The 22,652-nt window shown below is 43.8% G+C and overlaps 2 protein-coding genes across 2 annotated transcripts in view; both read right to left on the minus strand.

The window, feature by feature from the left end:
- Positions 1 to 4,827, minus strand: part of LOC126260427 (uncharacterized protein DDB_G0271670-like) — a 172,023-nt gene extending 167,196 nt beyond the window's left edge. Inside the window, exon 1 of the mRNA XM_049957756.1 lies at positions 4,791 to 4,827. Coding sequence (XP_049813713.1) covers positions 4,791 to 4,827 — 37 coding nt within the window. The remainder of the gene's footprint in view (positions 1 to 4,790) is intronic.
- Positions 1 to 22,652, minus strand: part of LOC126259349 (myosin-IIIb-like) — a 610,509-nt gene that overhangs the window by 445,501 nt on the left and 142,356 nt on the right. The window contains exon 3 of the mRNA XM_049956066.1: positions 2,148 to 2,209. The gene's annotated coding sequence lies outside the window, so the exon portion shown is untranslated. The remainder of the gene's footprint in view (positions 1 to 2,147; positions 2,210 to 22,652) is intronic.

A 22,652-nucleotide genomic window follows, 5' to 3' on the forward strand; every position in this document is an offset into this window, starting at 1 on the left:
ATCACAAGAGAAATTAGATTGGCGCACATTTTTGAATGATTTTTGCTGGTTGCGCTACACATCTTTAAATGTAACTGAAAAATAACTGCAAGTTGCTCTTACCGTATACTTAGTTATCACGCAACCCGTTTAAGACTCCTGATATAATAGGCGTTATATTCAACAGAGTAGGTTTACGTTGCTACAACAACACTGTCATTCATCTCACTTCACTGGATGTATTGAGGCTCTATTGACATGTAGGGATAAAAAAGAGGCGGTGGAAGATTACGGTTTAACCCCCCATAGACGACTAGGTCATGAGAGACTGAAGACAAGTTATGACTGGGAGAGGATGGGATAGTAAATGGCCCACGTTCTTTCAAAAGGAGCCGTCGCGGAATTCGCATTAATCGATTTAGTAGATTGGAATACAAACCACTGTCTTCCGCAATGCAAGCCCAGAGCCTTGACACTGTACTGCCTCACTCTGTGCAGCTCGCTCTATTGAGATTTGAACTCTCCAAATACTCAGATTCAAGGGAGCGACAGACATGTATGTGAAACGTGAGGATGTTTTTATTCATTTTTGAGTACTATATATTCAGTACTCATGTAATGTGAGATACTTATGAACTCTTTTTTTCACTGCTCTAAGCCTTATTCAAATCTTTACACGCATTCATTTAAGAATTACATTCTCAAATAAGCTACGTTTCGCTTACATTATATTTCGAGTGGAGAGAGAATGCACTGGCTTCGGCATTGATGACGCTATTATTTTTAAATGAATTTTTCATCTATGCAGCTGAGTGGCGTTGCAGTGAAATTTCAAGGCACATGGTTGCAGCGATGATTTCGGTTTATTGCTGTCACATTAGCTCAAATCTTTTTGATTTATTGAGTTTTGTGGGATACTGCTTTACACTAACCACACCTATGAGGCGTAATTCACAGAGAGCGAGTAGCTACATCAGATCTGATAGAGGGATTATGATCTCAAATTTGTCTTGGCTTGGTTTAGATTAAATCCCTCTTTAAGTATTCCTTTAAACTATGAAAAAATTCTTTGTCAGAACGAAATTTAAAGCTAGGGTAGTCTGATTACATTTGTTTACTTATGGGTCAGGGAAATGTCTCATGGCACTGAAAACTGGTGATAGTCTTTTCTGAGTTCACAGATTGAAGTATAAAAGTAGCGACAGGCTTTCAACTGGCGGTGGTAAGATAGGTTTTGAATTTGGGGAATCATATTGCAATATTTACCGTACAAACTTCTTTGCTGAGGGTGCCTTCGTAAGATCGTAGAATATCCACATTTGTGTACTATATCTGGCTCCGCAACAGAGGTCGTTAAGTCCGTCAACGCAGTGGCACTCGACAGACAACTTGATTCCCTTGAGTCCGTTGACGGGTTTCAAACGCCTGCCACTACCAACCCACGAAACCGTTTCTATGTCAACACCGTTGCGTTGCTGCAGTTCTAAGCAAGAGGAGCTTTTAGTCAACGTTGACGCAGCCTGTTGTGCTTTGCTGACAGCTGTCTGAGATCGTGTCTCACAGAACGGTGTACAGTAATATTTGACCTGCAAAGACGGCGGAGGCGTGACGGTGGTATACATTTTCTGGTCGTCAGACTGTGCGCTTACACCCTCGGTTAAATCCCAAACCTTCCCACAATATCTCATGGACGTGTCACTGTCGATGGTCATCCGTCAGTCACGTAGGTACGTTAAGCTATGTAGTCCTTTGGTGCTATTTGACGGAAGTAGCACTGTGCTGGCACAGAGACTTCATGATCTCACTTCTCTCTCGTCGTTAGCAACAACCGAACAAAACGTTGCACCTTATAAGCTTCCGTCACAGACGCCTGCACCAACAGTTACACTTAACATGTAGACTCCTGATAAACAACTTGCTGCTGACCGGGGGGACGAGTTGTGGAATACGACTGCACAAGACAGGGAGCCAAGCGAATGTTTTTAAAGTTAATTTTATCCTTAAGGTCGTAATTGTTGTACCAGAAATCCTGTCCGTACTGGGGTAGAAGAGACTATTTACTCTACAGCAACTGATTTGCAAGTAGATGCAAGAGCTATTTGAATATAAGAAATCGTTGTTACTGATTGGCGAGCGTTGCAGACTTCACTTTTTTTGTGTGTACTTACCGTCGAGTGGGATGGTTCAAGCAGCAACTCTATCGCCCAGGATGAGTCGCCAATTGGCGTATCTGAAACATTCAAGGAGTAAATGTTATCAGTATAATGTTAATGCTTCACAGTTTATTTACTAGTAGACATGTTCTGCGAAAATAAAAACACTTGTGTTTTGTACATTTCATCTCAGATTTTATCAATAGCAACTTTTAGAAAAAGTACAGATTTTCCATGACAATTATCACTATAAATTGCTTTAGTACACACTGTGTCGTAAGAGCCGAAGATTTAGTCTGCTGAAAAGAAGATGCAAACGAGTGGAAATTAATAAATGATACAGCACGTCCCGAACAGTTTCTTATTATTGACATCAAATTCAATGCGCGCCCACATATGTACTGTACAAGTGTAGGGACATCAACTAACAAAACAAGAAATGTTCAAATGTGTGCGAAATCTTATGGGACTTAACTGCTAAGGTCATCAGTCCCTAAGCTTACACACTACTTAGCCTAAATTATGCTAAGGACAAACACACACACCCATGCCCGAGGGAGGACTCGAACCTCCGCCGGGACCAGCCGCACAGTCTATGACTGCAGCGCCTGAGACCGCTCGGCTAATCCCGCGCGGCATCAACTAACAACACTACATAAAAACATGATGTCCTACATAAAACTTATCCATAACTTCATGGCGCTGCGAATACTGTATCAGACTAGAATGTACCACTCTGTTGCGCTCATCCAACATGAGCGTATCTCTGCAAAACATCAACAGCTAAATATTGACCAGACGTCCTTATATTTTGACGTTGAGGTACCACTCCAAGTTGGACAAATTATCCTCTTACGTACGTTTCGTTTTTTAAACTTTAAAAAAAGTGCTTTGGACCATCTGTGTGAAAAGTACAGGAATATAGAAAGAGTCTATACACATATGTGAGATAACATAACCCGTTTTGGTAACATAGACAAGGTCACAAATGTTTTTCATAACAACATCCGACATCTACGTACTTGAAGTAATATGACGATCTCTACAGAAAAAGAAAGGAAACGAGAAAACAGAGATATTGTTACGTGCAAGATGACGGACTTCTTCCATCCGCACTTGGACGTTGTTCATTATTCATATAACGTACATGATCGATTTAGAAATGTGCATTCAATCATTAAATGTGTGTGGGAAATCCATCACATATATCGATTAAATGAAATACGTCCATGCGTGGATATCCTGCCACAAATAGAAGATTCCCTGGCATACCACTTTAAAACTCAGGTAAAATCAATAAAGTTATGCGAGAACATTTTTTACGTCACTTACGAGAGCAAAATTGACAATGGAGCATATCAACCAAAACTAAGCTCCACCGACAGGAGAACGTGCCCTTTATGGTCTGTCTGTGGATCTCAGTTTAAGAAAGAAGAATACAAGATACTTTAACAGACATGTACCAAGGAAACCTTAATAAACGATCTACACAATTAATTGAATTGGTTGAAAGGTACGATGTTGCTTGGCATCGACCACTACCTGTAGATAGCCAAATACTTTAAGTGGGGACGTAGACAACAGCACACTCGAAACTATCGTTTACGAAGCCTTCATTAAGCTTACAATCATTTCACTTACTGAAAGGTACTCCAATGAAATGGGGAAAAAACATTGGAAATAATAAAGTCGCCTTGGTAGTCGTAAGGATGGCCGTAGAATAATGTTATTTCGATGCAATATATCGTATCATAGCCTGAATGTTACGGCGATAATTTGAAAAAATACATCGATGTTTCCAATACGTCGACTGTTCTTTTACGACAGAAAACGGGTATATTTAACATATAACAAACTGGAAGATAACATACTTTCATAAAGTCCAAAACCTTTCATTAGAAATTAAGATGTCAGTTATAATAAAAATACACGGTTTCAAAATTTCCAATATATCTCCTCACTGCTTTGCAAGAACAAAATTATACTCAATATTTTGTTCTTCAGTCAGTTTCATTGTTGGTTCAAAACCAACAATGGTATGTCAGATGAAACGTGTTCCCACAATCGCCACATATTTAAACACGATTTTATACACCTCTGGAATTTTATTTTTCAATTTTTCAACGGATTTCCGCCTAGTCTTCTACATGAGAAAAATTGGAAGGTCATAAAAAAAACTATCTTCAGATTTCTTACTATTCCAGTTACGTGCCACTCCGAAAGGAAAATACCTCTTCATTTTTATCAGACTAGTAAGAGTCTGATTCAGTATCGTAATTCTAACACAAATCGGTCTTCATGAAGCCCTTAAGATTTGCTAAGGCGTTCGCTCGACTTGTTAAATCTTTAAATAGCATTCTTTTGAAGCGAAAGTCCACGTAACGCAGTTGCTGCCTCCCAAGTAACGAAAATTACTTAAAACAGAAAAGACAACAAACAAAAAAATACGGTCGCCCATCGATAAATCGAATTTATCTGAGAGTTAACAATACTTCAATTCAATGTACCGTCACTGTACATCGAATGTTTCGACACATCTATGTATATCTTCCACTTTTGGAACTCATTAAGAATGACGCGCAGCATAAACACACAAAACTGGTAATTGTGACTGCGGCCAACTAGTATTGAAACTTGTTAAACGGAAGCCATACTCACTGGCTGTGTCATCGTACAATCTGTATTCACTGGACATGTCTCAAAGGCTACCGTTCCGATTACAGTTTGTTGCTTTCAAGGCAGCCCGCCACTTATGTTAGAATGTCAGTGTGCCAAAACGTTCACCGAGTGACAATTTCGGAGCAGTGGACGCTTGGAATGTGCGTCTAGGATTGCGCAGATGTACACTCACGTTCAAAATAAAGAACACCTTGAACGACTCGAGATAGGACATTCATATTCACAGGACATGTACATCAGTATCTTCTGAAGGAATGATAAGCATTTCAGACACTTCGGTTCAGCATGTGTCCTGTTGCCTAGTACGCAAAGGATCCGCTATGGGCCCTGGTAACTTGTTCCATGCGGGATGGGATCGATGCGTATAAGCCGCGAATGGCGTCCTGTGGTATATCCATCCATTCATGCTGCATGTAGCTGGTTCCCAACATCATCTGTGGTGGTCGGCATTGAGTCATAGCGCTGCACACGTTGTTTCACCATATGCCACTCATGTAGGTTCGTGTCGGTACAGCAACGTGTGGTGGTGCATTGTCTTGCTGAAAAATGGCGTCTGGGGTGTCGTGCACAAAGGGTATGGCTACGGGTTCAAACGGCTCTAAGCACTATGGGACTTAACATCTGAGGTCATCAGTCCGCTAGAACTTAGAACTACTTGAACCTAACTAACCTAAGGACATCACACACATCCATGCCCAAGGCAGGATTCGAACCTGCGACCGTAGCAGTCGCGCGGTTCCGGACTGAGCACCTAGAACCGCTAGACCACCGCGGCCGGCAAGCGCCTAGAACCGCACGGCCACCGCGGCCGGCTGGCTACAGGTCGCAGGATGTCATTCCCGTAGTTCACAATAGTCAGAGTGTCCTGGATACGCACCAACTGTGATTTGTGGTTTTACTCAATAGCACCCCACAAGCCCTGAGTTGGCGCTATAAGTCTTCTGCGAATGCAGTCACTGTGATGCCGCTTCCCCCTCTCTGCGGCGAACTTAAATGTGACCATCATCTTCAAACAAACAGAACCTGGATTCGTCCGAAACACTATCTGCTACCATTTGTGTTCACAGTGACGTCGTTCCATACACCATTGCTGTCTAGCATGGTTGTGCACATTCGTCAAAGGTAGGCGGAGAAGTGGAAGACGAGCACATAGACCGTAGCGGTCGATCTTCTCGGGGGCTGGTCTATGTGGTGCGACGTGATTGATCTCCTCCAGTTCTATGGCCTTTCGTGAACCATTCCACCCGTTGCATTGCCGAAACATTTGAACCTAACGAGCAACAATTTCCCGGCTGGATGCAACGCATTCTCTCATTCCAATTGCACGCCTTCCAAACTCACTGGTTTGATGGTACGGTTCGCGCACACGTCTGCGAGGCATCCTGCACGTCTGTTCAAGTCACACTGAACGATTACCTTCTGTTTATAGCGACAACGAGAGCCGCAGGCACGTTTTACCGGTTTTGCGCCGCCGCGATATCGATGTTGACTTTGACCCCTTGGCGATATGGTTCAAATGCTATTCATTTCTGCAGAACATATTAATGTACATGTCCTGTGAATAGGAACGTCCTATCTCTACTCGTTCAAGGTGTTCTATTTTTTCTGCCTAGTGACTACCGTGGAATCAGCCGAATTGTTTATTTTCCAGCCAGATATTCAGCTATACTAGCATTTCTCCGCCGCAGACATCTTGCCATGCCGCGACATTCAGTCGCCCCGTGAGTGCTACGGTTTTGACTGCGCGCTGCCTCGCAAGCAACGGAGAGCTCGCGGGACAGCACTAGCCCTTAAAACATCTACAAGTCAATAAAGACAGGCCGGTCGACGAAGTGACAGTGCCGTATAGTAATGAACAGTGAGTACGGCTTCCGGTAAACACTTTTACACAGAGTGCCGCCGAAGTTTGTATTGACATGTATGCTGAGTTAGTCCTAACGACAATAATTTATTTTTCGATTCCTTCACATTTTTTATTCGGCCATTTCTCTTTAGCTTCCCTACATTTCTTATTTATTTCATTCCTCTCGACCTTTAGTTACGTATTCCTGAAGCTCCCTGAACATTTTTGTACTTACTTCCTACATCGAACTATTGCAGTATTTCTTCTGTTACCCATGATTTCTTCGCAGTTACCTCGTTTGTATCTACGTTTTTCTTTCCGACTTCTGTGATTGCCCTTTTTTAGAGATGTCTATTCCTCTTAAACCGAACTGCCTACTGAGCTATCCTTATTGCAGTATCTTCAGCCTCAGAACTTCGAGCGTATCTAGTCACATCTTAGTACTTCCGTATCCCATTTGTTTGCGCATTGATTCTTCCGAATTAGTTTCTTAAAATTCAACCTACTCTTTATCACTACTTAACTGTGCTCATATCTGCCCCAGAGTACGCATTATAATCAATTATCTGATTTCGGAACGTGTGCCTGACCATGATATAATCTAATTGAAATCTTCCCGTGTCTGTCGGCTTTTTCAAGTATACACTATCCTGAACATCCCTAGCTCCACTGTTTCCAATGCGATAGTGAAGTGAAAACGTGAAGGGACACATACAGCACAAAAGCGTTCAGGCCGACCTCGTCTGTTGACTGACAGAGACCGCCGACAGTTGAAGATCGTAATGCGTAATAAGGCAGACATCTATCCAGACCATCACACAAATTCCAAACTGCATCATCAGGATCCACTGCAAGTACTATGACAGTTAGGCGGGAGGTGAGAAAACTTAGATTTCATGGTCGAGTGGCTGCTCATAAACCACACATTACGCAGGTAAATGCTAAACGACGCCTCCCTTGTTGTGAGGAGCGTAAACATTGGAGATTGATCAGTGGAGAAACGTTGGGTGGAGAATCCCAGTACACAATGTGGCGATCCGATGGCAGGGTGTGGGTATGGCGAATGCCCGTTGAACGTCATCTGCCAGCGTGTGTAGTGCCAACACTAAATTCGGAGGCGGTTGTGTTATGGTGTGGTAGTGTTTTTCATCGAGGTGGCTTGCACCCCTTGTTGTTTGCGTGGCACTATCACAGCACAGGCCTACATTGATGTTTTAAGCACCTTCTTGCTTCCCACTGTTGAAGAGCAATTCGGGAATGGCGATTGCATCTTTCAGCACGATCGAGCACCTGTTCATAATGCGCGGCCTGTGGCGGAGTGGTTACAAGACAAAAACATCCCTGTAATGGACTGGCCAGCACAGAGTCCCGACCTGACTCCTATAGAACACCTTTGCGATACTTCGGAACGCCGACTTCGTGCCAGGCCTCATCGACCGACATCGATACCTCTCCTCAGTGCAGCACTCCGTGAAGAATGGGCTGCCTTTCCCCAAGAAACCTTCCAGAACCTGACTGAACGTATGCCTGCGAGTGTGGAAGCTGTAATCAAGGCTAAGGGCGGGTCAACACCATACTGAATTCCAGCATTACCGATGGAGGGTAGCCATGAACTTTTAAGTCATTTTCAGCCAGGTGTCCGGATACCTTTGATCACTTAGTGTACCTCTTCCTTTTGTGATTCTTTAACAGAGTATTCACTGTTAGTAACTGTAATCCATCGCAAAACTGTCCGCCCCCGGTAGCTGAGTGATCAGTGCGACAGAATGTCAATCGTAAGGGCCCAGGTTCGATTCCCGGTTGGGTCGGAGATTTTCTCCGGTCAGGGACTGGGTGTTGTGTTGTCCTAATTATCACTATTTCGTCCCCATCGACACCCAAGTCGCTGAAGTGGCGTCAAATCGAAAGACTTGCAGCCGGCGAACTTTCTACCCGACGGGAGGCCCTATTCACACGACGTGTACATATACATTGCAGAACTCAGTCTTTGTTCTCTCATTCCTAGTAAGAACCTCATTCTCCAGCAACCATTTGTTCTACTCTCTCCCCTAAAACCGCATTCCAAAGCCCCATGACAACTGAATTTTCGTGTCCCTTTACGTACTTAATTCCCCTTCAATATCATCATATAATTTCTCTATCTCATCATCTTCGGCTTGCGACGATGGCAAGTATACCTGAACTATCGTTGAGGTGGTCGGTTTGCTGTCTAATAACGGTGTCACTGAATTGTTCACAACAACTCTCTCTCTGCTCTACCTTCCTATTCATAACGAATCCTACTCCTGTGATCCATTTTCTGCTGCAGTTGATATTACCCTATAATCATCTGACCAGAAATCCTTAGCTTTGTTCCATTTCTCTTCACAGACTCCCACTGTATCTAGATTGAACCTTAACTTTTCTTTTCGCATTTTCTAGGTGGCCCACCAAGTTCAAACCTCTGAGATTCCACGCCCCGTCTCGTAGAGCATTATCCTTTCGTTGGTTATTCAGTCTTTTTCTCATAGTCACCTCCCCCTAAGCCGTTACCCCCGGAGATCAGAATGGGGGGCTAGTCCGGAATCTTTTGCCAACGAAGAGATCATGACATTTACTTCAGTTACAGGCTACATGGCATGTGGATATACAGTGTGTGTCTTTAAAGCAGTGGATTCTATTTTCTGCAACCTCGTGCGTTTGATAATTGGTTATTCTTCCACCTTTAGGGGCTGTTTCCCACCCCTAGGGCAAGAGAGTGCCCTGAACCTCTGTCTGCTCCTCCGTCCTCTTCGACAAGACCTTTGGCTGCGTTGGGTGACTTTTGCCGGAAGTCTTCAGCCACCAATGCTGATAATTTTTATTCAAATTTAAGCTGTGGTGGGTTCGAACCCGGGTCCGAGTATGTTTTGATTGCCGATCAAAGACGCTGCCCATTGACCACTTGTATTAAGAGGGGCAGGAACGAATGGATAGCGTGTCTTACTGCCATTGTTAATAAGTATCTATAAAAACAATTTTGTACTAATTTGGGACCGCTCTGACCACTATATAGAATGGACGCGTAAATTTCCGCTTATAGGTGTTTTGGTATGAAGGTGTTATTTAACTGAAACTCGTCACCAACTATAAATTAACAGATTTGAATCGCACAGTTGCACAACTGACTATTCAAAAATTACGGGTAATTAACAAGCAATGAAGGACCAGACATACGAAATCGCGAAAGTATTAAAATATTTTCAAGGTCACCGTTCATTGGAATTGCATTTTATTGATTTATAAATTAATAATAGGTCAGCAGTGACAGTACAGATTGTGAGAGATGATAGATAACATAAGTGGTATGGAGTAATGTGGTGATGTGTTTGTGGTTAGATTTTTACAGTATGATGACATACATTTAAACTAATTTTGTTTTTATTTTGTTTAACAGTGTTCTGTTTCTAGTCAAGCTGTTATCTTTATGCTTCAGGGAGTTTTTTTACGCTACAGAAGCATTTTGATTTGCCAATTTTTTTACGTTACAAAGTCTATGGTTCTCTTTCGTGCTGTAATTTTGCTGGTAAATGAAACTCTCCAGAAGATAACATCACATGCAGCAATGACTCTGCTTGCGCAAAGTACAGATTTTAACCGCCTGCTCTGACACGCATCTGCAAAGAATTTTGGTGGAATTTAATTTGCAACTCAAGAGTTGCGCATCCTTTTTCCATCTTAGCCTATCCTGGATCCATAATCCAAGGAGTACATTGACTTGCACGTCCACGGATTTTGCGTAACAGCTCTACAATTGGTGCTAGAGGGATGTTCAGAATAATTGCGTTTTATTTCATTACGAATGTGTCTGGTATATTTATTGTAAGATTTGTGGTGGTAAGTTCCTATGCGACCAAACTGCCTAGGTTATCGGTCTCTAGGGTTACACACTACCGAAACTAACTTAGGCTAAGGACAACACAAACACCCATGCCAGAGGGAGGACTCGAATCTCCAACGGTGGTAGCCGCGCGAACCGTGGCAAGGCGCCTTGGACTGCACACGACTACCCCGCGCGGCTATTTTAAGATTATTGTAGAATATCCCTTTTCACTGTGTGAAGTACACATCATAATTTCCCTCCGGAAATCTTCAGCAGAGCACCTTGGTTTTAACACACTGCCGTCATCAGATTAGTACTTTTGCGGAAGTAACTGGAGGGTGTAAATCATTTATAAAAAGCAGGAAGTGTAGTGCCTAAAATAGAGTCTTATGGGACAACATTTTAGATTTTGTTCATCAGGAGATGCTACTCCCCTCCTTGTATGAGTCATCTGTGTGTTTTCTATTCTGCAGATAGGGGACCATCACATCAGTGGATAACCTTACACTTTTCTGATCAGGATACTGTCTCTCTCTAATATCGTAAGCTAAGAGGGGTCACTCCAAAGGAAATGCATACTATTTTTGTAAAAATACAGTTTTCATTCTGCATCTGTGAAAGTTTTACAGTGTGTAGATACATCATTCCCGCTTGTTTTCAAACTTAGTTCAACCTGTTCCCGTGGGTGGCGCCGTCACATCTCTTCAAGATGGCTGCTACACTTGACGTTCGTCAGTAGCAACGTGCTGTCATAGAATTCCTGTGCTGTGAAAACGAGACAGTGGGAAACATCCACAAGAGGTTGAAAAAGGTGTATGGAGATGCTGCTGTCGATCGCAGTACAGTTAGTCGGTGGGCAAGCAGGTTACGTGATGGAAGCGGGCACGGCAATATTGAGGATTGTCCTCGCAGCGGTAGGCCTCGTACTGCACACACTCCAGACAATGTGCAGAGTGTTAATGAATTGGTGACTACTGACAGCCGCATCACAGTGAACGAATTGTCACGCTACATTGGGGTAGGGGAAGAAAGTGTTTGCAGAATACTGAAAGTGTTGGCGTTAAAAAAGGTTTGTGCCAGGTGGGTTCCCAGGATGTTGACAGTGGCTCACAAAGAAACAACAAAAACGGTATGCAGCGAACTTTTGGAGCAGTACGAGAATGGTGGAGATGAATTTCTTGGAAGAATTGTGACAGATGATGAAACATGGCTCCATCATTTTTCACCAGAGACGAAGAGGCAATCAATGCAGTGGCATCGTGCAAATTCACCCAACAAAAAAAAAAATTCAAAACCACACCTTCTGCTGGAAAAGTTATAGCTACGGTGTTTTTCGATTCCGAAGGACTCTTGCTTGTGGACATCATGCCAAGTGGAACCACCATAAATTCTGATGCATATGTGACGACACTGTAGAAATTTCGAGCTCGACTGAGTCGTGTTCGACCACATCGGCAAAAGCAGGACTTTTGCTGTTGCACGACAATGCACGGCCACATGTCAGTCAAAAAACCATGGAAGCGATCAGAAAACTCGCATGGACAACACTGAAACACCCGCCTTACAGTCCTGACCTGGCTCCATGGGACTATCATCTCTTTGGGGAACTGAAAGACTTCCTTCGTGGAACAAGGTTTGAAGATGACGACTCCCTTGTGCACCCTGCCAAACAGTGGCTCCAACATGTTTGCCCAGAATTTTACCGTGCGGGTATAGAGGCGCTGGTTCCAAAATAGCGTAAATTATGTGGAGAAATGAAAATATTGTTCCTGAAGGATGTATCTACACACTGTAAAACTTTCAAACATGTAGAATAAAAGATGGATTTTTAAAAAAATAGTGTGCATTTCTTTTGAAGTGACCCTCGTATTAAGTCAATTATACACTCTTTCTGGTTTATTTTCTGTTTGTAATACATTTAGAAAGGGCTAGGGTGCTTGTTGACATGAACGCACTGTAGTTTTAAGACGGAGTGCCACGGTAAACGGACAGATCGTCGGGGCAGTGGGCACGGATTCCCCAGACGGCCTCCATTCGCGTGTCCCGCGGGCTGTCACGTCCACCCCCGTTGTCTCCGCGCTGCTCCGCACGGATTCCCCGAAGCGGTGACGGAGCGCGCAACTGGAGCGCGACGTCCGCAACACGCAGCCGCGCGCGCATGCGCAGAAGCAGCACCGGCAGCGTGCTGGCGCTTCCCACGGCACGCGCGGCTTTCACACAGGTCGGCCGCACGGCGCGTACTTTGCATGGCCACTCAGGCGCACAGGCTGCCCCACATCTCGTCGCCACCGTGACCACAGTTTGGACCACGCGCTGACGGCTGTCTTGCGGTGGCGCTAAAACGCCAGGGAACCGTATCCGGAAAAGGTTGCCTTCTTTTCTTCTGCTGCTGCTGCTGCTGCGTAACTGCTTTCCCATGAAAATGACAAAAATAGCGGGCTGCGTAGATGATTCGCAGAGTACCCGCTCTAACTCGACGAAAAGAATAATAAAGGATACGACGAAGCAGCAAGTGAGCGATTATTTCTTCAGTACACAAAATAATTACAAACCTTGGGTGCGAGTGGGCACATTGAAATCAATGGGAAAGTTGAAAATTTGTCTGGACCGGGATTCGAACCCGGGTCTCTTGCCTACTAGGCAGATCCTCTGACCACTTTTTTTTATCTCAGTTGGTTCGTTATTGTCCGCTGGATTTGCTCGGGGTGGACGTCCCACGACACCCGAGCAAGTTCATCGTTGACCCGTTCACTCAGCTTTTTATTACAGAGGGCAGCTAACCCTCTGACCGAATACGCAGAGCTCCCGTGCCAGCTATACCACTGAGCCATCCGGACACAGTCGTCATTGCAGCTGCACGGACCACTCTAGAACGCTTCCTGTCAGACCTAAACTCTCAACTTATTCACGCACTACAAGTGTGATTTCTTCAATACACTGGTTCCATAAACAATGGAGAAATAATGACCAGCGCACCAGCACCATCACCCATTAACAATGTGTGTGAAGAACTCTTTCTCACTTTCACAACCTGTGCAACCCATCAGCGTTACAATCAGCAAAACCCTAGTGCAGGTGTAATCATACGTTGTTTTCTCTCGCGCTTAAAAAGCTCACATTTAACGATAAAAATAGAAAGTCGTCTAGAGGTCACCGATGGTTATGTACTTATACAATAATAGAAAACTAGAACGAATCTCTCACTCTGCAGCGAAATATGCGCTACTCAAACCTCCTGGCAGATTAAATCTGTGTGACGGACTGGGTCTCGAAGGCAGTATCTTGCCATATCTGGACAGCGTTCTTAGTGACTGAGTTAAACATGGTTACAGTGAAAGGTCAGACCAACTGTGCGCTGGGTGGGTGAGTGGTGGTGATAAAGGTAGCACCAGAGTCTACGACCTTTTCGTCTTACCATGTAGCAATACGAATGGGATTGGTCGTATGTTGTGGAAATGATGTGAAATATGTTTTTCGGCCACCATGTAACATCATGGTCCCTTTAGGTTCTGTAAAAGATGGTCTCGGTTTCCGTGAGGTGTGTGTCTACCGCATTCCTCGCAGTTGTGGTATGTCATAAATTGGTCAGACTATCAGGACAGTGGAGGACCGGTGAACTAAGCATAAATGATACATACGCTTACAACAGCCGAGCAAATCAGTCATTGCAAACCCTATTTTGGCATCGGTCATCATAGGGAAAATAACTACAGGGAGATTCTGACAAGCACTTCCATCTGTTGGGATGGTGTTATTAATGAATCTGTTTAAATGAAACTAGCAAGTAACCTTATAAATAGATGGTGGTTTTTGCTTAAGTTCCGCATGGAATACAGCTCTCTCGCTCGTCACAAACAGAGAGACAAAAAAATAGTTCAAATGGCTCTGAGCACTATGGGACTTAACTACTGAGGTCATCAGTCCCCTAGAACTTAAAACTACTTAAATCTAACTAACCTAAGGACATCACACACATCCATGCCCGAGGCAGGATTCAAACCTGCGACCGTAGCGGTCACGCGGTTCCAAACTAAAGCGCTTAGAACCGCACGGCCATACCGGCAACAGTGACAATTTTCACTACTTGCCCGTGGATTCCTAATTTCACTATCGGTAACTTCTGACGTCGGTCATCTTTGGTTTGTGATAGCGTAGCGTTTACACACACACACACACACACACACACACACACACACACACAGACAGACAGACAGACAGAGAGATCTTTCAGGAGATATCTGACAACTGACATTTTGAATTCCCTTGCGCCGCTCTTACTTTCTGCAGTTTTGCCTTGAAAATGGAGGGGAGGGGAAGGTGTTGTCCTGTCAAAATGTCGACGGTTGTCGATGACGTCACCTGCGTGCATTCCCGTAAGTTATTGATCAATGTATAGGCCGTGAGAAACTCAGGTCTCACATAATAATAACTGTTTTACATTAGTGCCTAGTGCATAGTTTTAGCATTGCAATTCAGAAAAATACATCAGTTTTGAAGGCATACGTCTGAAAATTTGGAGGGGTCATAGGTGGCGGTGTTGCGATAGCCACAAAGTCTTTCAATTTTGATGCCATCATAATATACACGATGTACAAAGTCGAAGTATGCATTAAATATCGGTATTTTACTGAGCACTGCGTCTCTGAACACAGGTCTGCAGACAATGGGAAAGCGAGAGGAAAAGTGTGTGTGTGTGTGTGTGTGTGTGTGTGTGTGTTATTTCAGTCGTTCCCCGTTACCTTCGGGAAATTCCGTCTTCCTGTTGTTCTTTTCTTCGAGGAGGGTTTTACTTTCATCCCCACTTTGTTCAGGTTTCTGTGGTGTTTTACTGTAGTCTTCCTTCGAAAAGCAATTTATTTGCCAAGACCGCTATGTTGACGCAAGTACAGGATTACTAGTTTCGGCAATATGCATAGCCATCGTCAGATCCATCAAACTGGGCAAGGATAGTTACGTCATACAATGCCACACCACTGTCACATGAGAACTATACAACATCCGTAAAAAGTCGAGGCATTACAGTGACATGCCAGATATGTCTTCGAGTACGAGTGACACGAACAAGACAGACACATGGCACACCTTGCCGCTTCATGGTAGAATGCGATGTTAGCTGCTCTGGTTCGCCCGGTTCTACCTGCAGAGTCTCTAATACTGTCCGATTTGCTGTCGGCAGCAGGCAGGGTCAGTCTACCATGCTGAGCATTTTTCTGCAGAGCCCATGCCAGGCTGTAAACACATCCGCACGGGTAATCCTTCGGGCAAGGAAATGCGAACTATTCTGTGTTTGATACAGCTCGTAATTTCTCGAGAGTTTTCATGCTACTTCTTTGATGCTGGCTTTTGATTTGATGAACATACTGCCGAACAGTTTGTACATATCAGTGACAATTGTCAGTTTTTACTATTTTCTATGTACAAATATATATCGATTTGTAGCAAAAGATGAGTAATTTGTGTAAAACTGGCAAGTATACACCACGCTTATCTCTGTTCGAAATTTAAATCCTTTACAACAAAAGGTGAATTATTTTTAACTAAGTAAATGTGTACAAATACACTTCTTTGTGTGTCCTATTTGTGTTCTGACGTGGACCCCCGAGGTAACGTCTCACACCAGACGAGTGTAACCCCTATGTTTGCGTGGTAGAGTAATGGTGGTGTACGCGTACGTGGAGAACTTGTTTGCGCAGCAATCGCCGACGTAGTGTAACTGAGGCGGAATAAGGGGAACCAGCCCGCATTCGCCGAGGCAGATGGAAAACCACCTAAAAACCATCCACAGACTGGCCGGTTCACCGGACCTCGACACAAATCCGCCGGGCGGATTCGTGCCGGGGACCAGGCGCTCCTTCCCGCACGGCCAACCGGGCGGGCCCCTCTTTGCCGTACTCGCAGTATCTGCATTTTGACGTGTCTGACCATATGGACACTCCTAATCCCTTGAGAGCTGTGTATGTGAGCGTATAGAGTCTGACGTCTATTGTTCCCAAGAGAGTGGTAACTACAGTAAGGGCTTTTGTACCCCATAGCAATCAGATGATTTAATGCCCAGCTGTCCTGTCTGTCTTTTCGTCACATCCTGATGTGAGTGGTTCTCTTCTTCTTCCCCTCCTAATCCCCCTGAAGTACTAAGAGAAGTTTATCAGTTCCAAGCAATACAAATGTTTTTACAAATGACGGAGATTGATTTTCACTCTTGCAGTGGTTGTATAAAAACCTCTTGACACTGTATGCTTCATACACCAATGGGTTGACGAGATCACTGTGTGTATCGTACTAGAATGTTTCCTTTTATTGTTGATTGATGCTACTTAAAGTCAGTTGAGAGATCTGAAAAGCTGATACGTGTGGACGTTTTGGTGTAATGGTCTTTGGGAGGGGCATAATCCCTCCCAATACGCCTCGAATCCGTGTCTAATGCATCAGCCCAATTGCAGAGTTTTCTCCACGTGTACATTTCGTCATATGGTAGGAAATTTGTGAACTGGTAACACTATAGAACATTCTTAGGCGCTTCAACACGCGTTAGACGACCAATATCTTTCTAGTTTTCGTGGACGAAAAGCAGTTATAACATATATGACTCTTCAAATAACAGAAATGATTGCGACAGGTACAGGTGTGCTACCATCAACAGCATGAAGCCTTCCACGACGAGGTGACTGACCGACTTAGTTTACTAGCTGCATAAATATCTCACCAGTACTGGAAATTACTTCCGAGGCAGTAATGTTTCAGTCACAGTTTCTGCCGGCTGGGCAGTTTCCAGTTAACCGCTCGTAATGAGCTGCCATCAAGAGCGACTTCATCTACACTCGAGCGTAAAGGTACTTCGTTGCTTTTAACGTCCCGTCAAACAGTACAGGTAAGGCAATAGCGCGGAGTATATTAGTTTCTCAGCAACGCCTTCAGCCTTTCTGCAGTCCGCAAAGCAAGTGCTGAATGACTGCCTCACGTTCTACTGTGGACGCGACAGCGACCACCAAGAAATATTCACTCGGCTCACGCTCTCTTCACAATGGTCGCACTGCGGAATGTAATATTTGTAATTTTCGCCTCACAAACATTTATATACGCTCAATAGTAAACGCCTGATGGCCCGAAGTTATCGAACAATTGTAAAGTAAAAGAAATGAACCATCGCATAGCAGCGACAGAGAGTATAATCCTTTATCTTTGCCGTTCTTGCGCGGTGTCTGTAAATCTCTATGTACATGTATCGATTAATGGTATAAAAAAGAATTCTGTTGTTTCAAAACAAATGAGGCATTTGGCGCCTCACTTTTTACTGTTTGTAGTCTATGAAAGGCGGACTCTGACTTGCTGCGTTCCGCAACTGTATTTTATATTTTATGTGAAAATATTGAGTGAATATGCTAATTGTTATTTTTTCCAATCAGAAAACATTTAGTTTCTTGTAACTGATTACGAACAGACAGCATCAAGAGGAAATGTTGACTGTTATGTATAAAGTATTTAACCACAATGGTTATCTATTGTAATTTAATATGAAAAGGTACGTAGCATTAAAAAAAAGCCTGTGTTAAAGATAAGTGTGCTTATTTTAGTAAATTAACCTTGATGATTTCCATCTCATTTACCTGAATGATAATTGTTTTATGTTACTTCATCACCAGAAATTACGATCACGCTGATGGGCCGAACGCAGCATGAGGCACAAGGAACATTATCGTTTTCCTATTATTTCTGAACCAACTCTCTTTTAATTGTGTAGTGTTGAATTTCTTTTAAAGTCTATAAATCTTCTGGTCCCTTAGTGTTGATCCGGGTATGACTACATCGCGACTATAAAAATGCACAGAAATGATAATGTTTCTTCCGAACGATCTCAAATATATCAATATGCTGCTCTTGTTCAGGTATTTAATGCTCAACGTATGTTGTTATAATAGTGTAACCAATCCCTGATTCTGTTTCCAAGTGGCCCACCAAAATATTCACTTTTTCGACATTAAAAAAAAATTATTTTTATTTTCGCCCCCCAAGATCAAATTTACAGGAACTTTCATTTTACAAAATTCTGTTGACCTTTAACGTACTCTACAAATATTGAAAAACGTTCACTTCGACTTCGTGACTGCTGTCTCGTTGCCCTGACGGTGCTTTAAGAGGGATATCTCGTATTTTTAATTCGCCTGCTGCCAAGAATTAGCGAACATTATGACGACATACCACTTTCCAAAATCACAGTTCTTTTGATTCCACCAAGATCCTCCCTTCCAAGTCATTGGCAGAATCGTCACAAATTCGAAAGTTTTTGTTATTTAATCTTTACTCAGAAAAACTAACAATTTTTGCACTAACCTCACGTTTTACATAGTTTTAGTATTTTTTATCGGAAACTTTTTCTCAACATTCTTTTGACCTCGGGAAGTAACTACGTTCAGCCACCTCCGTAATGGGTATGAAACCTGCATTCTCACTGCAGCTCAGTAGGGCGCGCTACATCTACCGTGAAGGAGACAATACGGCTTGTGCACTATTCATTCTGTTAACATGCGTCTAATGGACGTTTCAATGTCAGAGCGCTGCCCATTGTCACTTGACGGCAAGGCGTGTAGCCAGAAGAGAATTTCCCCGCCGAACTGGCGTACATCACAGCGACGTCAATGCAACATCGAGACTGTATCGTGGGTCATGAATCACTTACCGGTCGCCAACTGATGACCACTATTTTACAAATTATGGCTCGTAGGTACCCTGCTCCCTGAGGTTAATTTAACAGAACTGCATGCAGCCTTTCTGATTGCAACTGGGAGGACTGTGTCCAGCCATACCGTACCCAACTAACTCTGTCTTGTCGATAGCTGATATATTGAGAACTGTTGTATGACAACGGATTACCAGCGTATAAACTGCTTATAAAGGTTTTGCACCACGTGCGCATTTGTGAGCGTGTATACGCATAGATCCACGAGGATCAGAAAAATTGTAAGAGTAAGTCTTCCGAAACTAAAAAACTAGCAGGTGCGATGACACTCGCGCACAGAGACTTCCGTACAGAATTGTGTGTATAGGCCTGCATTCAGGCTGTCTGGGTCTCAATGTCGAAAGTTAGAACATGTGACAAGGAATTTATCTATTATCAGATATCTAGGAGCGATTTCTGCACGTAAATATAGCATTTCAAGTTGTATGTGAAACAAACATTATAAGAGTAGTCTGTTTGTTTCGAATTGCTGCTGGATATCTGATGATGGGTTAATTCCGAAACGCTTCACGTGAGCAGTGAAGTCATTAAACTTCCTGGCAGATTAAAACTGTGTGCCCGACCGAGACTCGAACTCGCGACCTTTGCCTTTCGCGGGCAAGTACTCTACCATCTGATCTACCCAAGTACGACTCACAACCCGTCCTCACAGCTTCAGTTCAGCCAATATCTCGTCTCCTACCTTCCAAACTTCACAGACGCTCTCCTGTGAACCTTGCAGAACTGGCACTCCTGAAAGAAAGGATATTTCGGAGACATGGCTCAGCCACATCCTGGCGGATGTTCCCAGAATGAGATTTTCACTCTGCAGCGGAGTGTGCGCTGATATGAAACTTCCTGGCAGACTGCTTGGGTAGCTCAGATGACTGCCGGCACGCTAGCTCAGCGTGTTCCGTCGGAGGACTACTCGCCCTGAGAGAAAAAAAAAAAAAAAACAAAAACAACTTATTAAAGAAATGCCTGATGTCCGACTTTTTACCATTGCTGCGACCCTGTCAGCTTGAATTCAGAATCCTAACTGCATCAATTTCAAGTTTGATGTCGGTTAAAAAATGACTAAAGAAATAGTTTTTCGAATGATATAATTAACGAATTAACAATTTTCAGATTCTTTCCTTTACTTGCACTGTGGAACCTTGCTTCTTATCAAATTTCGTGATTCTGTATCAACAGGAAGTACGTTATTCGTTTCCGAAAATCAGCATATGTGACATAAAATGGCCGTATCATTTTCTGCATTAACTTAGTAGCTTTTCATTTTTGACATCGACAACGGACCTTGTATATTAGTGTGGGACAAATTGCAACTCGATACGTCCACCTGTCGCTGAGAAAAAGCGTTTTTAACAGTTGGTCGGACACACAGACGCAAACACACGGACAACAGAATGATCCTACACTGAAAAGCCAAAGAAACTGAACACCTGCTTAATATCGTGAAGGTCCCCGTGAGCACGCAGAGTGCCGCAACACGACGTAGCACGGACTCGACTAATGTCTGAAGTAGTGCTGGAGGGAACTGACACCATGAATCCTGCAGGGCTGTCCATAAAACCGTAAGAGTATGAGGGGGTGGAGATACATTCTCAACAGCACGTTGCAAGGCATATCCCACATATGCTGAATAATGTTCACGTCTGGGGAGTTTGGTGGCCAGCGGAAGTGTTCAAACTTACAAGAGAGTTCCTGTAGCCACTCTGTGGACGTGTGGAGTGTCGCATTGTCCTGCTGGAATCGCCAAAGTCCGTCGGAAAACACAATGGCCCTGAATGGATGCTAGTGATCAGACACGATGCTTCCGTACTTGTCACCTGTTAGAGTCATATCTAGACGTATCGGGGGTCCCCTATAACTAACTGTACACACCCCACACCACTGCACAGCCTCCACCAGCTTGAACAGTCCCCCGCTGACATGCAAGTTCCATGGATTTATGAGGTTGTCTCCATACCCATACTCCATCCGCTTGATACCATTTGAAACGAGAATTGTACGACCAGGCAACAGTTTTCCACTCATCAACAGTCCAAGGTCGGTGTTGTTGAGCCCAGGCAAGGCGTAAAGCTTTTTGTTGTGCAATTTTTATGAGTACACGAGTGGGCCTTCGGCTCCGAAAGTCCATATCGATGATGTTTCGTTGAATGGTTCGTATGCAGACACTTGATGGCCCAGCGCTGAAACCTGCAGCAACTTGCGATAGGGTTGCACTTCTATCACAGTGAATGATTCTCTTCAGTAGTCGTTGGTCCCGTTCTTGCAGGATCTTTTTCCAGCCGCAGTGATGTCGAAGATTTGATGTTTTACCGCATTCCTGATATTCACGGTATATTCACGTAATGGTGACACGGGAAGATACTCTACCTCAGAGACGCTGTATCCCATCGCTCGTGCGGCGGCTATAACGGCACGTTCGGTCACACATCTTGATAACATGCCATTGTAGCAGCAGTACGATTTAACAACTGCGCCAGACACTTGTATTATATAGTCGTTACCGACCGCAGCGGCGTTTTCTGCCTGTTTACGTATCTCTGTATTTGAACACGCATGCCATACCAGTTTGTTTGTTTTTTTCTTTTTTCTGTGCTTCAGAATGTAAGGGTTCGTTTCTACGGACTGAGGTATGGTCCTAAAAAAAAGACTAATGTGAAATGAAAAAACAGCAATAGAAATAAAGCTAGTGTTAAAGTCCACGTCTGTGGAATCGTAATCGGTTGCTGGTTAACACTGAGTACCGCGTTGCTCCACCCCATGGCTAGACATTCATTATCCTGCCCCGAAGAGCTCGCGACGTCACTGCTCGAGTACGTCCCACTCTTTGATGAACGCTCTCCTGAGATCATTCAGTGTGAAAGAGGGCTTCTGTGATAACGCAGTGCAAGTATCGTCTGGTCGCAAACACACTCAATTGGGATCACGTCAACACACGTCGGACGCCATTACATTCTGCTGCTTTGTCTCCTGTAAAAAGGTGTTTACGAGTTGGGCGCTGGTTGTTCGTGCATTATCATCATGAAAAATTAACGCTTCACCAAAATTTACTGCAGGGCTGAACAAAAGGTTGGCGTGTTCATTTCCCTATAGTGTACAGGTCTTAAGTTATCTTCGAAAGCGGTGAGAGACCGACATCGGGGCATGATACCGGCCCAAAATATGACTGTCCCACCTCCCCGAGGACCGGATGCCTGAGACGTGCAGTCTGACACTGAAGTCCACATACACTCTAAAAATAACACTAGAAGTCAAAATCAATCAAGAAAATATTATGTATTCACTTTCTGTGACAGACATGTTAGGAACTGAAAAACAACATATACACTGAAACTTCCTGGCAGATTAAAACTGTGTGCCCGACCGAGACTCAAACTCGGGACCTTTGCCTTTCGCGGGCAAGTGCTCTACCAACTGAGCTACCCAAGCACG

The sequence above is a fragment of the Schistocerca nitens genome, chromosome 5, assembly GCF_023898315.1.
Source record: "Schistocerca nitens isolate TAMUIC-IGC-003100 chromosome 5, iqSchNite1.1, whole genome shotgun sequence".
NCBI classification, from domain to species: Eukaryota; Metazoa; Arthropoda; class Insecta; order Orthoptera; family Acrididae; genus Schistocerca; species Schistocerca nitens.